A 16561-nucleotide genomic window follows, 5' to 3' on the forward strand; every position below is an offset into this window, starting at 1 on the left:
CCCTGGCTTACATGACCTTAAAAGGGCACCATTGCCCTCCCTGCTCCCCCATCTGCAGAAAAATCGCCCCCCTCGCTTCCGCGCCCCTGGTTGCTTCTACCTTCTTTTAGACCTCAGTGATGTTCAGGGGCGTTGACAAGGGGGTCTAGGTGGTACTTTTGGACCCGGAATATTTAAGGGGCCCGGATTTAAAAAATTCCCCGCGACTGCAAACATCATCAAGATCTTAATATAATCAGATCTAAAGGAATTGCCATCAGAGGATAAAACAGCCATTTCAGCAGTCAGATGGTAAAGTACCGGGCCCCCTTCTGGGTACCAGGCCCACTTCAGCTTTCTGGTGGTAAAATAGCCACTTCAGCCACCAAGCAGTGAAATAAGACTTTAGTCTATAGTGATTTCCCTAACCACGAATATTACCTGAAACACGAATTTCAAAATAAACAGGCTAATATTTGTTCAAACTCAAATGACACAGGTAAGAAGGTTGCTTTCCCTATTTTTGCACTAAAAATTAGACCAAAACCTCTTTTCAGATTGCAGCAATTAGTAAGTGTTTGACCTCGGACCAAACTCCTTTCACAAATCAAATTGAAAACTTTCTGACTGTCTGCACTAACTTTGCTATAAATTCTCTTCTTGTGAGCCTGGAATGACCAGTGAAACATCAATGAAATCGGGAAGTAATCAGGGGTGGGCATTCACATTCCAGGCCAATTTGCGGCCATTTCCAGAGTCTAGCATCATGTTACAAATAAAAATTCGAAAAAGCAACCGCTAGATATAGTAGCCTAAGTTTTGCGGTTCAAGAAATTTTAAATTTGCGCAAGATTTGTTGAATGACCATGCTTAAACGACATCAATGAAAGTTTGTACACAACCTTTATATTCATAACTTTGGCGATTAAGGGGGCCCGAAAATAAATTGGTACCGGGCTCGAGAAATCCTGTCAACGGCCCTGATGATGTTTGGCATATGCTAATTTGTTTTTAGTTGTGATGGTCAGAATTGAATACAAACTGAACCGTACTACTGGCAGTAGCCGACAGAATGGTACTGTACCAACCTTAAAGCTAGACTCCCCCAAACCAATGTATGCACATTGCACAACGTTGCCATTTTAGCTTATTATGTCTGCTGTTGCTGCGTTTCAACTTGGGCCTAAAATCTTCCTCCAGGTGGTAACTTACTTATAACCTACCGTTGTCTGCCGGTCAGTAAAGTTGTGATTGATGCGTCACAGAAGTGCGATGATGACGCATTGAGTTGCTTCATACTGGAATGTGTTGCCCTGTCAGTGTGTTTGGTGAAAAAAATATGAAAGAATGTGGAATATCGCGATCTTAACTTATATTAGCATTTCTAGGCAAAACTAATGCGAAATAGAATTGGTCTGGAATATATCGCAAGAATGTGAAGATGGCCTCACACTTGTCCACTGGATGTGACTTTCAAGATATGTTTTATTGCACTTGACGTATGGTAGGCTAAAAACACACCAACAGTATAATGAATCAACAACAATGAAAACTGGCCGCATACGTAATTAACAATATGGCGTCCAGCTCCCTTGTGGCTTCATGATGACGTCATAAGCGCAATGAAGCAAACACAGGAAAGTAGCGACGACAAAGGTAAATATCCTACACATGCAATACCGTGCAAACTCCTGTGTAACGCAGTAAAGTGAATGATCAGGGAACATCAGCTTCCCTCCATAGAAGCACGAACGTTAGTGAAGCAGACAGTAAAGATATTCTTCTGTGAGGCAACAACGGGAATTAAGACGAAACACTGTAAAGATAAAATCTACATCTAATGATTTGAAACTTTTTAAGGAAGCGTCAACAAGTGCAGTGTATTAATGACGTCATTGAATCCTACGTCATGGCTGCGTGATGAAACGCGAGTAGCAATGTAGACCTTGTGGATTCGTGATGGTGGATTGGTCGATGGGTGAGCATGATGAAAGAATCTGCAGAGGCAATAGAATGGTAACAATGTGGGATAAAACTTCACTATCTTGCATACGAACAGTGCTGCGCTTTGTAAAACAGTTAAAACGTAACAAGCCAGAAACTGATGTAGCTTTGTATCTCCCATTTCTAGGAGGAAGTTTAGTGAGTCATCCCGACAATTGATGCCGTGTCCTTAAACGCGATTACCTCAGCGGCAGAAGACAAGTCTCACTCGGTTGGTCCATCGAACCTGACCATTGTCTTGTACGCGCCGGCATCGCTAGCGCTCATGATTGTTGTGAAGGTTGTCTGCTCGTTCAGTACGGGAGGGGTGGACAGGACCTGAATACAAATGCAGGGGTGATTATGAAGGGGTGGACAGGACCTGAACACAAACGCAGGGGCGTGGTTACGGTGGACAGGATCTGAACACAAATGCTGGTGGATAATTAATCTACTCATGAGATGAGGAAGCTGGATACTTCTGCTACTGAAATAATTATTATTATCCACCTTAGCTGCCTGGGAACGATCTTTATCTTTAAACCAGGGAGCGACCGTCCGCTCATTATCGAAATATTTCCTCCATATCGGCGCAATTGTGGCAGGGACAACTGTTTCAGCTGCTGAGCACCGCCAGCACAACATTAACCCGGTCGACCGTCGTATCATCCAACAGGCAAATGGTGTGGTACCTATGTATGACGCTCAGTAACTGCTGCCCATGTACTGGCTGTGTTGATTTATCGGAACTTTGCCTTCCGTGCATCACAATTGTCGCAAATTTGATGTCATAATTCTACTTTCGCTCCAATGTCATAACAGAAGTCATAGTCATCAAGAACAGTTATGTTGCCAGACAACCACAAAGGAGGGTTTCTGTCACAAAAGCGAACAGCCTTCTAGAACAAAGAGCTAACCAAGAAATGAGGAAAGCAGCATTCCTAATCGGCCAATACATGGGAATGCACAGGGACAAACTAAATGGGAAACTTTCGCGGTTTGCAAAGAATTTAAACAGAAGTGAAAGCGGCAATCCCGATTCCGCGAACATCAGAGAAGCCAACAATGCACAAACCCTACAAACGAGCATCGACTAATGGCGTCGTGCTGATGTCACAATGCAGGAACTATAACCGTAAGTGGAAGCGTCGTCTGATGGGGAAACGTTTCCAAAGTGGTCATAGCGCGATTGCCGCCAGGTCACAAGACAAAACAATAAAGTTTACATTCAAATATAGACACATACAAACAAATAACATTTTGTTGTCGATTTCGTGACAAAGCAATGTTACACGAAACAGGCTTCATCGCTTTCACGCTTCATACCGGCACGATTTAGCGGGAAGCATCACGTGACCAGCCGAACATTGCGGAATAAGCGGGAAAAATAGTTGCCTAGCAACAAACCTGGTACAGTCGATCCGTGTCCATCTTGTCCTTCCCCACAGCCATCATGGACTTAACTGCAGCGTGTCGCCGGTTGTCGGACTTGGGGGGTTTCTTCCAGGGGTCGTAGTTCGTCTCCACCAGAAACCACCTGAAAGAGATGTGGTTACCATGGATACCCTCCATACCCCACCAAGTGACCGGGGTGAGGCCTAGAGCCGCTCAAGTTATTCAGTTCAGGAAGTTGAAAGTCTCAGTCTCCAAACTTAGTTTCATTTTTTCCTTTTCTCGTCGAGGGAACTGACACTGCAACATTTGCATGTTTTAATTGCAGTAAATTTTTGAAGGGTGGAAATTCCATAATCATAAGTTGACTAAATGTGCGTTCTCGGATGCTTTGCGATGTCATACAGTTTGACGTCAGAGGCTTGCCCGACAGCAATTATGTCACAACACATAAACAAATCAGTAGCTCACGGATGCCTAGGGTAGTTGTCCATATGTTTCACCAACGCCACATCCTCCCCATTCCGCACCACCAAGGCCCCCTCGCTGGGGCGGATACCCCCCAGGATGAAGTAGACGGGGGCGTCCGTGGGGGTGTTGATCAGTTGGTTGAGGGCGCTCTTGTAATCTGATGACTCATCAAGGACCTGAAGGTTCAACACAGTGTTGCCAGATGAGTAATTAATTTGGTTCAACAAAACAGGTACTTGTCGCCACAAAGGGAGCTGATGCTGCGGAATTGATCTTCCATACAGTTACTCAAAGTCTAAATACAAAGTCTGCAGACGTTGAATTACTATAAGACTGAAGATGAACATTTTTAACTGGGGAGAGACCTGCGGCCAAAATAATAATAAATTAACAAACTGTTTGACACTGCTCATAATATTTTCGCACATGTTCACAAACTGCGCAATGCGCGTATGCTCCAAATCTCTTTTCATGGTTTAACCCATTTTTATTGTTCAATCACAAAGAGCTTGGATTACCTTTCGTGCAGCAAAGAAAGTGATGTGGCCGCCCTCCAATGACGTAATAATGTTTTTCCACAATGTTCCATAATTTCTCTGATCGCCGCTCAGTGAGAATGCTCCATGGCGAGTTCCAGTGGTCACTCCAACATAGCCAATATATGAACTTGCTGTGTAAACTGCCTAGAAATTTGCATAAAGTTATGCTTTCACTTAATTGAAATAGGGACTGGAGGGAAAAGTTGGCCAGCTGCGCATTAGTGTATCTGTGGTTCGACCTTTGAAAGGGCGCCGGTTCGACAACGCTCAAGAGCATGAGGCTGTGTCTTTGGCAGGACACTTAAATGCATGCCTGAAGGTGGACACAAAGATTGGCTTCCTTGCCTTCCGGTCCACTCAATCTAAATATTCAACTGGCGGGCGTAAGCTTGGATACGACAAAAAGTGTTGGTAATCACTTCTTTAAGTTCTTTGCCACCTGAGTCATAAATCATAGGAACAAGGTCGAAAGTGAAACGACACAAGTGACTGCCGTATCTATTGTGGTATCTTATAGCCTACCGAATGACAAGTATCTTAGTCTGGTCACCCGGTACGAATCGGTTTCACTGCTGCAACGCCATTTTAACTTTTTGAAACTGAATAAAGACCCAGCCCATCGTTATATTTACAACCGACCTTTCCATTCCTTTGAAATTCCACCTGAATTGTGAGGTTCTTCAGAATCTTGGGAAGAATATAATCAAGATTGCGGCCATGAATAATGCGGCCTGTCTTATCAACGGCAACAATGCTTGTGCAAGCTCTGAACAACAACTTGCCAATTAACTTCCACACCAACTTCATGAAAACGTTACCTCGTCGGTAAACTGCGAGTTTCGCGGCATGTCTCAATTGTCTCAACATACAAGGATGTACAAACTAAAGCAAAAATAAATTGTTTAAAAGCTTAATTAATTTTTTCATGTGCAATCAACGCACTTAAAACAAGCCGTTGTTGTACTCCATCCGTGCAAGGCAGGTGGATGAGTGAAATTGACTGTATTAAAATGTTGCACCATAGGCATACGAAGCCGAGAAACGTAATTAGACTTAATGTATTCACGTTTATTACTGCATAGTAACATTCACAGAAAACAAAACTAAAACTAAATTTCAAATCAAACGTTTTCGACATCACATTTTGGCAAAGTGTTTTGATTGTGGGAAATGTGATAAAGAAAAAGATTTACTTGAGGAATGAGGATAGCAATTTGTAAAACAGAGGATAGAGTTACTCTCATGGCATGAAACAGTGACATATTTCTGTTATTTGGGTGATCAAATAAATGGAAACGGTGGATGCTAAGCAGCTGTGATAAGAAAGACAAGGCTGGGTTGGGAAAAGTTCAGGAAATGTGGGGATTGGGAAAATGTTATACCGTACGGAAAAAGTTTTTGTTAAAAATGAAAGGGAAAGGATATCAGAGTTGTGTGCGGCTTGTACTATTACATGGCAGCGAAACATGGACATGGATATTATTAAGAGAGAGTGAACTGGCTATTCTGAGAAAAAAGGAAAAAGCAATGGTGAGAGCAAAGTGAGGGGTGAAAACGAGGTAGGAGAAAAAGAGTGAAGAGCTGATAGATACGCTAGCAACGAGGAAGACTATTGAACAACTTGCAAGGGCAAATGGCGTAAGATTGTATGAACCTGACCAAGGAGAGAGGAAGAAAGTTTTCTTTGAAAGGCTTTGACTTTGAAGGTAGATGGGAAGAGGAAACGGGGACGCCCAAAAAGAACATGGAAAAAACAATTGAATGAGGCAGACAAAGTCGGACTGAAGGAGGAAGATGCACAGGATGGAAGCAAGATGGAGAATAGGAGTTAAGGCAATCGCTACAAGCAAAGAATTGGCCACCCCCACTAGTGGAGGACAAAACCGAATTTGGATGATGAGGATGTCCTTTTTGGGCATACTATATATATACAGTAATTTTATGTACATCTGAACAAAAAAATTGTTAAACATTAATTATCAATTAAAATGAAATGTATTGAACTGTTTCTGCAAGAAAATTTTTTTCTTGATAGCCGAGCTTGAATGACTGCACAAATTAATGACTAAATGAGCTAAACACTTTGCAATACCAAATATTTTGTATGACTCACTTAATGCTGCTATTAGCGTACGCTGTAAAGTCATAAAGGATGTTGGTGAGGACAATGTCACCCAGGGAGATTCCAGTCGCCGCACTTAACCCCCTTATTTCGTCAGAATATGGCTGAGCTATGTAGCGATCCAAATCACCAGCGATCCGTTCAACGGCAGCCGCCATCTCAGGGGATTTAAACATCGGCCTGAAAGCAATTGGTAAAACACTAAAAGTAATGTTTGCAAAATCCAAATAAAGATAGAGCTTCGATGGAGAGTTTGTCTTACAGAAAGTTTCAATAAGGCTTTCTTTGTTTGAAGATAAATATTGTGCAGTAGCCTATCAAACAAGCCGAATGGAAATGTGTCTTTGTAATGGCTGGACCTTTCTTTAAACTTACCGGAGCAAAGCTTGGATTCCTTGTGCAAAATAATTGACATCAAATTGGTGAACCAATGCGCGCCACCTGAACAAACAAAATAATCAGTCGGCTAATCAAACAGGAAACATTGCCTCCACCTGATTCAATGTATTTTTCACATAATCTAATGTTGATATGCCAAACTACCAGAACATCACCGTCTTCGGTGATGAAATGACAATCAGACAGTAGGTTATTGCTAAAACATACCATATCAAGACATTTTCTGATATCTCACCGCAACCCTGAGCAATGGGTTCAAATGAGATGCCTGGCAAACAATCAAATTCAAAACAAGATCTTAGTTGAATATAAAACTTCAAAGCAAAAACGAAACAAGAATAATTGTAAGTTACAAAGTTCCCCATATCAAAAGTCACCAATATCACACCTACCGATCCATTGGAGCCTGATCAAGGTTGACAACGTATGATTTAGCTTGTGTGGCATTGTTCTTATTCTCCATCTTATCCATCGTTAAGACATAGTTTGAACGACTAGGCATCGATGACCCAAAGTGAACAACCAACAATAGTGAAAACAATTGACACAGATTCATTGTGATTGTTAACACGATAGATGACAATGAATCTTCATATAAAACAAAACTGAAAAACGTGAAATAAACAATTTTATAGTCAGCTGATGATGAGTGCAATTAAATAATAAAATAGAATATTAAATAAAAAGAATGGAGCTCAATCCATCAATGGTTGGAAAGATCTGTCATCAACATCATCAACCAATTTTGATTAGGCCTATACAGGCCATAAACTAATTCCTCATGTTGAGAGTGTCTAATCCTCACGTTGAGAGTTGGGTTGGCAAAGTCCATGGACTACAAGGCCATGCTTTACAAAAAAGGTAATATTATTATTAGTTCTTCCTAAGTCAGTTTCGATCTACCTTGACCCGGCTGTGCTGCACCTGACCTGCGAGATCCAGCTGTTTACAGTCAATGTTTACAATAACAAGTATATATAGCCTACCATACATAAAACCAGCCATGTTTTGTTTAACACTTGTATATTCATTGATAACTGAACAGAAGCTAAGAGGTATATATCAGCATCTGTAGCGCACTATTTAAAGGTAGGCTTCCCAGGGTGCACCCTAATTTGTCCCCTGAACACTTAGCCCCCGATTTCATCCCCTGAAAAGATCGAGAAAAAATTACAACAGAGTCGAAGTCACTTTTTTCGAATCTTTTCAAGGGCCAAAATAGGTTGCATCCTTATTGAGAAATGTTTCTATTTCTAACCAAGGGTTAGGAATTAGGTTAGGGTTAAACATGTTTCTATTTGTAACCTTAACCCTTAATAAGGATTCAACCTATTGCCTATTGGTTAGGGTCAGGGATAGGGTTAGAAATTTATAAGTGTTTTCTATATCTAACCTTAATAAGGATTCAACCTATTTCGTCCCCTGATTTCGGGGCACGAAGTGTTCAAGGGACGAAATAGGTTCCATCCGGCTTCCCATGTATAGCTGCAGTCGTGCAATGACATCCCGAGCATGACAGTAGTGGTCAAAAGTGAGAAAAACTAACTGGTAAAGGTGATCAGGTACTATGACACTTCCTCAAATGGGCGATCAACCTAACACAGAAAGCAATCATTAAGAAAATAAATCAATAGTTTTTTTTCAAGTCTAAACCTTAAACCATTTGACCAGGTTAACACTCACAATAGTATTTCAAAAATTTACTTAGTATAATTTATGTTGTGGAACCGGTTTTCTTCCTATAGGATTCATCAGCACAACTGGATCGAAACGAAAAAATTACAGAAGATTACTATCAGCACAACTAGCCCAAAAAAAAACGCAAATTTACATGTTAAATAAATAAAAAAATAAAAGTCACTAAATGTCCAAAACCTTCATATCTTAGTATTTCATATTTCATATCTTCATATCTTATATATATATAAGAAGGTTTTGGACATTTAGTGACTTTTATTTTTTTATTTATTTAACATGTAAATTTGCGTTTTTTTTGGGCTAGTTGTGCTGATAGTAATCTTCTGTAATTTTTTCGTTTCGATCCAGTTGTGCTGATGAATCCTATAGGAAGAAAACCGGTTCCACAACATAAATTATACTAAGTAAATTTTTGAAATACTATTGTGAGTGTTAACCTGGTCAAATGGTTTAGACTTGAAAAAAAACTATTGATTTATTTTCTTAATGATTGCTTTCTGTGTTAGGTTGATCGCCGATTTGAGGAAGTGTCATAGTACCTGATCACCTTTACCAGTTAGTTTTTCTCACTTTTGATCATAGATTGGTTTTTCTAGTTTTTCCATCCCTTGTCACCTATTTCGGCCACATTGATTGCTAACCTTTTGCATCTTGCAAGTTTAGCATGATGATGTAATAGAAGCGTTTGTTCCATATTGCACCGTCATAAGCATTTCTTAATCATACTTGTAAAATTCATCTCAATTATTCTACTTTTTACTGCTGCTTGTACGGACAGTTTAAGTAAGTTAACGTATCAAATTGTTGCAATATTTTCTGTATTTGGTATATTTAGCAATACTATGAAGAAAAAAAAGAAATGAAAAAGAATAAAGCAAGGATATGAAGGTTTTGGACATTTAGTGACTTTTATTTTTTTATTTATTTAACATGTAAACTTGCGTTTTTTTTGGGCTAGTTGTGCTGATAGTAATCTTCTGTAATTTTTTCGTTTCGATCCAGTTGTGCTGATGAATCCTATAGGAAGAAAACCGGTTCCACAACATAAATTATACTAAGTAAATTTTTGAAATACTATTGTGAGTGTTAACCTGGTCAAATGGTTTAAGGTTTAGACTTGAAAAAAAACTAAATATGATTTATTTTTTTCATGACAGTGGTGGGAGCTAAACAGAGAACGGTGTAGTCTATATTCTTAGTAGTAGTTTATTACCATAACACAAGCCAATTTGACACATCGGAACAAAGGAGAATAAGACCAGGCTGACGAAATTGAGCCAACAATAGAATTTAAACTGATTGAAGTCCGGAATGGCCCGTTTCAGCGAGTCCGATTCGGCGAGTCCAATTTGGCTAGTCCGATTCGGCGAGTGCCCTATTCGGCGAGAGCCCTTTTTGGCAAGTTCCCTATTCGGCAATTTTTTGAATTTTTTAATAAAATTATTGGGTACCATAGCCTAATTATCATTGCCGTTTTAGGGTTAGGGTTGGAGTTAGGGGGTTAAGGGTTAGGGGGTTAATGGTTAGGAGTTTAAGGGTTAGGGGTTAAGAGTTAGGGGATTAAGGATTAGGGGGTTAAGGGTTAGGGGGTTAGGGTCAAAGGTTAGGGAGTTAAGGGTTAGGGGGTTAAGAGTTAGGGGGTTAAGGGTTAGGGGGTTTAGGGGGTTAAGGGTTAGGGGGTTAAGGGTTAGGAGGTTAAGGGTTAGGGGGTTAAGGGTTAGGGGGTTAAGGGTTAGGGTGTTATTTGAACGTTTAGCAACGTTAAAACGATGTAAAAGTGGCAATGATAATTAGGCTACGGTACCCAATAATTAAAAAAAAACAATTTCAAAAAATTGCCGAATAGGGAACTCGCCGAAAAGGGATCTCACTAAATAGGGCACTCGCCGAATCGGACTAGCTGAATAGTAGCAGACCCATATAAGTCCCCCCTTGGTAACTCATGACAAAGACAGGACTCGACCAAACATATAGGGTGAAACTACTTTTGCTTTACTGTTCACACACTTCAATCCACATGTTTTGGTCAATTCCTCTTTGTCATGAGTTACCAAGGGGGGGGGGGGACTTGTATACCACCTTCCAATTTCATATAACTGGATTTGGTAAAGACCATATGAGTATACGTGACTCATTACCGCTTTATCTAAGCATCTTAGTGTTTTATAAACCAAATGGTGGTTTCCTGAAAATAATGTTGATTAGACCTCCCCAATCCCCGGACTTTCTTTTGTTTTCATCTATATTGTGACTTTTCTGCATGGGTTTTCAATGCTGATTTCAAAAATATGCATAAAATTTTTTTTCGATCAACATCTGGGAAGTTATTCGCTGTTGCTTAGCAACAACTTTTCAAAAAAATTACAAAAATCCCCTTTAAAACCCCTTTACTTTCAACCTAGTATGCTGATATCTAGATTATCTGAAAGCATTTCTTCTGCTGAAGAATTAAAAAAAAAAATTATTAAAATTGGACAATCGGTACCAGAGCTATGACCGTTTAAGTACCCAGATTATGCAGTCACGCATGACTGATTTTTGTTAATTTATTGCCAAATGATACTAGAAAAATGGTAAAAGTTGCTGTCAAGGGGTTTTTGGGGGTAAGGAGTTCAAAAAATATATTAAAAAGTGTCTCAGAGCAACAGTAAAAAAGTTATTAAAAAATTGATACGAACAGTCATGCATGAATGATTTTGTCGCTGTCGCTTCATTCCTACAACGAGATGTATTTCTTTGGCACCACAAACGTTAAATGCATGGAGTCATATACAGTATAACATGGAACCGATCATCTCAATGTAGCTAACATCTGGGTACCCATTGCACTTGATGTTAAAAAAAACAAAAAAACAATGAATCTTCAAAAAAAAACAAAAAAACAAAAAAGCAAAAAGGAAACGACAATCACGTTATAAGTAATTTATCTTTTCCTCTTTCTTGCTGCAAGTATCATTGGCTTGCTGACACAGCTCGCGATGTAGGCTTGCAACAATAGGCTACGGTATGTTCTGGTCAGATAGATCTCGAGATCCTTACCAAAGTTAAACAGGATGTTTAAAATATGATCGAAATTTGTACAAAAATATAAATGTTTACTTTCCTCTTGGCCGTTTTCCGAGTAGCCTACAGTATTTTACCACATAGACAAATCTTAGAGTTCAACTTATCTTATGAATCATTATCATAAGTTACGATGAGGCCCAACAGCTTCATCTGTCTCATTTCTAAGGTAACGCCTAGAACATCACATAACTAAGGCGAAAGAGAAAATTGAATTGAGTCCTGTCTTTGTCATGAGTTACCAAGGGGGGTGGGGGGGACTTGTATACCTGGGACTGGTATATAAGCCCCCACTCCCCCTGGTAACTCATGACAAAGACAGGACTCAATTCAATTTTCTCTTTCGCCTTAGTTGTGTGATGTTCTAGGTTTTTCCCATTTCTAAGAATCTCAGCAGCAGGGTTGCCAGGTCTGCTTATGGAAAAAATGCCAAACAGTTCAGTTCATTTATTTATTTGTCACAAACACAAACATGAAAAGAATACAAAGTATACAATAATAATCGGTTGTGTGTCATATGACGAGGAGACTGCGAAAAGACCAAACGGTCATCTAGTCAGCAGCCACCTCAAGCTTGGTGATGTAGGCCTAAATAACATATATACAGTAAATACACAAACACACATACAAAAAAAGAAAATCAAACAACTGGTCAAACAACTGGTCAAAAAATGCCAAATGACCTAAAAAAATGCCAAATAGGCAAAACGCTGTGAAATCGAACGTTTCTTTTAATAAGTAATGGATTCGGTTAAAGATGGATAAAACCATAAACTGCAACAAAGCTCAGCCTACACTTGCTGCTATTGCACAACCTAGCTATCTTCATTCTTGAGAGTATCGTACCGGTATTCTTCAAAAAAAAAAAAGAATTTTGAAGAAATGCCAAACAAGATTTTTTCATGCCAAACAGCATAAAATATGCAAAATTTGGCAATAAAAATGCCAACCTGACATCCCTGCTCAACAGCCCATCTGCCGTTTATGGCCTATCTTCTAAAAAACTACTTTACTAAATAAATAATTTAATAAACTGTGAGGTAGTAGTAGGCCGACATCTGAAGTGAAAAGCAATATAGTGGAGTAAAAAATAAGGGGATGACAAGGTCTTCTCAACAGAAGGTATGATCATTGTTTTATATTGATTTTGGCCTTGATAATTGTTAGTCATTTGCTTTCCAGTAGTTCAGTTCAGTTCAGTTGTTTTTTTATTTCTGACCATCATATCAACACAATACACATCAACATAGCAAAGGTCAAGAAAAAGGTAGAAGCGACAAAACGCGAACGTTAAAACGTGCTTGTGATCGAAGTAAGTTATTGAGTTGAAAAAAATTTGGCACGGTCGCAACACCTTCAGAAAAATTTAAGATATAAAGGGAAAATTAAAAAAATAAATAAATAAAAAATGTTACAAAACAAATAAACATATAGCCTATAGGCTATAACTTTATTAGCCTACATAACTTTAGCTGATATATTGAAGATTTGTATGGACAGTTGCTATGAAGATCGGCCATGGTGCGTTATCAAGAGTGCTGATGGTCGTAAGGGGAACACGTCTTGATGCGTTTAGCTCATAGCAAAGAGCAAGGCAGGCAAAGAAAACCCCACAAAGAAATCCTACCACGGGCAAAGCCATTTCAAGCGCAACGCACCAGGCCTTGCACGACTCACAAAATAGATAGGCTATAACTTGACGACATGAAACAATGACAAAAAAACAAACTAGCAAAAAACAACATCATCATCTTGCGGAAATTCAATTATACCCAGGGAAGTTATGTCTTAAAGATATCAAGCGTGCTTTGATAAAAGTTGCGTTGATAAAGCGATAATTTTAGACCCCAGTCAGCTAAACTCGCCACTTCCACACCGATCCAACGTTAGCTAACGTTGTATTAATGCAAAAATGACAGGCATCGCCAGCTGGGATGTAGTAGTGGTATGTCCCAGTAATATGATAAATTTGGGTTACCGTATGTTTTACACGTTAAACCATATTAAAGTGACAAAAAATATCCAATTTGGCATATTACGTTAAAAAAAAAAAAAAAAAATAGATAAACAATCAGACAATAGCATGACGATCCAGTCCAAGATATTGAAATAAAACAACTGGCCACCGCTTCACCGAAAGATGGAGATTGGTCAAAAAGGATGGAAAAACTTCTGCAGACTCTGTAGAACTTCTGTGGACAAAAAAACACAAGAACCAGAAGGCCAGTAGGAATACTTACAATCTTACTATTTTGCTAATAAATCTACACACATTGGCTTATCATTGCTGGGCAAAAAAAAAATATATATATGTATATATATATATCTTTTAAATCAAAAATATATTTATATATATCTATATATATATATATTTTTATATATCTTTTATATATTAGTATGTTTGGTGCATGATGTAATACTTAGATGGGATTATTTCAAGGAAGATTTAGCTTGTTTATTTTTGATTTAAAGCCTTTTACAGGTTTACATTCATTTCTTATAGTAGGGGGAAGCTTGTTCCAAACTATTGGCCCCATGTACCGTATTGATTGTTTGCAAGTGTTAATTCGGCAATATATCGGAATATAAGGAGAATTACTTCTTGTTGTTAGGCTACTTGATTGTTTACACATAAGTATATCATTGAATGTTGTGGGAAGCAGCTTTTTTGAATATTTAAACATAAAAGTTGCAATCTCTGTAGTTTTCATGTGGTTAATTGATTTTAAATTATTGAGTTCCATTACACCTTTTATGCTTTCTCTGCGGTCAATGTCAAATACAGTACGAAGAAAGTTATTGCATGTACGTTGTAGCTTTTGCAATATATTTTTGTTTTCATGACACCACGTTGAGATGCAATATAATATCTGACTCTCAACTAGAGAATGGTAAATGGAGAGAAGTGCTTGTTTGTTTAGGAAAGGCTTAATTTTTTTTGTCACGCAGAGTGTTGATCTTATTTTTTGAAGCAAGATTTCCATATGAGATTTCCATGACAAATGCTCGTTTACAATTATTCCCAGAAACTTTATTGAGGCAACTTGTTCTATGTTGCTTTTTCGAATATTCAAGGGTGGGTGGTATGATAGTGTCTTGCTTCCTTGACTTGAAAATAATATATGTTTGGTTTTGGTGACATTTAGAGACAATCGATTTGTTGATAGCCATTGATCTATGCATACAAGTTCTTGATTTGCCGTATCATATACCGTAGAAACGGTTTTATTTTTATATATAGGCCTAATGGTGGTGTCATCTGCAAACATAATTGCAGTTCCGTGTTGAATGCAGTTAGGAAAGTCATTTACATAAATCAGGAATAGAAGAGGGCCTAAGATAGACCCTTGTGGGACACCCAAAGATATGTTGTTAACATTAGAAGATAGTGTGCCATTGAAGACCACTCTTTGTTTTCTATTACTCAGGTAACTCATGAACCAATCATAGGCCACGCCTCTTATTCCGAAATGATATAATTTAGCTAGCAATATTTTATGGTCAATGGTGTCAAATGCTTTAGATAAATCAAGAAAGATTCCTAATGCAGGGTGGTTGTCATTGAGTATACTAGTGATACTATCTATTAGCATTGAAGCAGCATGGCTTGTGGAATGATTTTTTCTGAAACCAAATTGATTGTTATAGAAAAATTTATGTCTAATTAAAAACGAGTATAATCTGTTGTACATGAGTCTTTCTAATATCTTTGAAAAAACAGGTAGTAGGCTGACTGGTCTGTAGTTGTTTGAATCTTTGCAGCTACCCTTTTTAAAGATAGGTATCACCTTCCCCAACTTAAATGAATTTATGAATTTTCCACTTGTTAAAGATAAGTTAAATATATGAGTTAAAGCATGCAGTATGTTGTTTGGGGTTGACTTTACAACTATGGATGGTATTTCATCGATGCCACTGCTAGTTTTTGCTGGCATTGCATGAATAATATTGCTTATTTCATTTAAAGTAGTTTGATAAATATAAATTGTCTCAGAGCATGGAGAATCAAGATATGTTGAAAATATTGTATTTGATTTGGGAATTTTTTTTGTAAGGGAATGGGCAACACAGGAAAAGTGATCATTGAAGTGATTTGCAATAGTTAATCTGTCAGTGACTGTACTATCATTTATTTTGATGCCATGGTTAGTCTTAGACTGGGATTTACCTAATAGATTGTTGATTGTTCGCCAAGTAGCTTTCATATTAAACTTTTGCTTTTCAAATTCGGATTTATAAAATTCCTTCTTTTTTTGCTGAACTGTATGGAAGTATAAGTTTCTTGCAGAGGTGTAGTTCTGTTTGGAGTGAATAGTTTTATTTGATATGTACTTTTTAAACAAACGCTCTTTTCTTCGTAATAGATGTAGTAGTTCTTTATCAAACCAAGAATTATTCTTTTTTAAAGGTGTTTTTTTCAAAGGAAAATGCTTATTAAATTGACTGGTATATTCTCCTATGAATGACTCATAAGCTTCATCAGCATCAGTTTGATTTAAGCAACAAGTGATGTCCATATTTTCCAGAGCATTTGAGAAATTTTGTATGTTTGAGAGATTAAATGATCTGGTATATTGATGACATGTAACTGAGGGTTTTCCAATGTTAGTACAATACATAACTGGGAAGTGGTCTGAGATTTCATTAATTAGAATTCCACAGCGAGTTTCATTACCTGTTTGCACATTGGACCATATTTGATCTAAGACTGTTGCACTGGTGTCAGTTATTCTGGTAGGTTTATTAATTAGTGGGTAAAAAGAATTTGAAAACATCAAGTCTGTAAAATTGCCTACAAGTTCTCTTTTCTCATTAGGATAAAAAGCTCACCTACAGTTATTAAGCGTAACAGGTCTTTTCTTGAGCCTATCCTTCAACAAATCTCCTTTCAATTTTAAAATTGATAATTGGTCTT

At 38.2% G+C, this 16561-nt stretch overlaps 1 protein-coding gene across 1 annotated transcript; it reads right to left on the reverse strand.

Annotated features, from left to right (window-relative positions):
* Nucleotides 1-1451: 1451 nt before the first annotated feature.
* LOC145777173 (N-acylethanolamine-hydrolyzing acid amidase-like) lies at nucleotides 1452-7498 on the reverse strand. The gene is made up of 9 exons (XM_082588486.1): nucleotides 7278-7498; nucleotides 6862-6927; nucleotides 6478-6666; nucleotides 5004-5130; nucleotides 4344-4508; nucleotides 3826-4001; nucleotides 3370-3499; nucleotides 2167-2301; nucleotides 1452-1976 (listed from the first exon to the last, which is right to left on the reverse strand). The coding sequence occupies exons 1-8, from the start codon at nucleotides 7439-7441 to the stop codon at nucleotides 2188-2190; spliced, it is 1131 nt and encodes a 376-aa protein (XP_082444612.1). The 5' UTR covers nucleotides 7442-7498; the 3' UTR covers nucleotides 1452-1976; nucleotides 2167-2187.
* Nucleotides 7499-16561: the final 9063 nt, after the last annotated feature.

This window comes from Aplidium turbinatum, chromosome 9 (genome assembly GCF_918807975.1).
Source record: "Aplidium turbinatum chromosome 9, kaAplTurb1.1, whole genome shotgun sequence".
Lineage (NCBI taxonomy): Eukaryota > Metazoa > Chordata > Ascidiacea > Aplousobranchia > Polyclinidae > Aplidium > Aplidium turbinatum.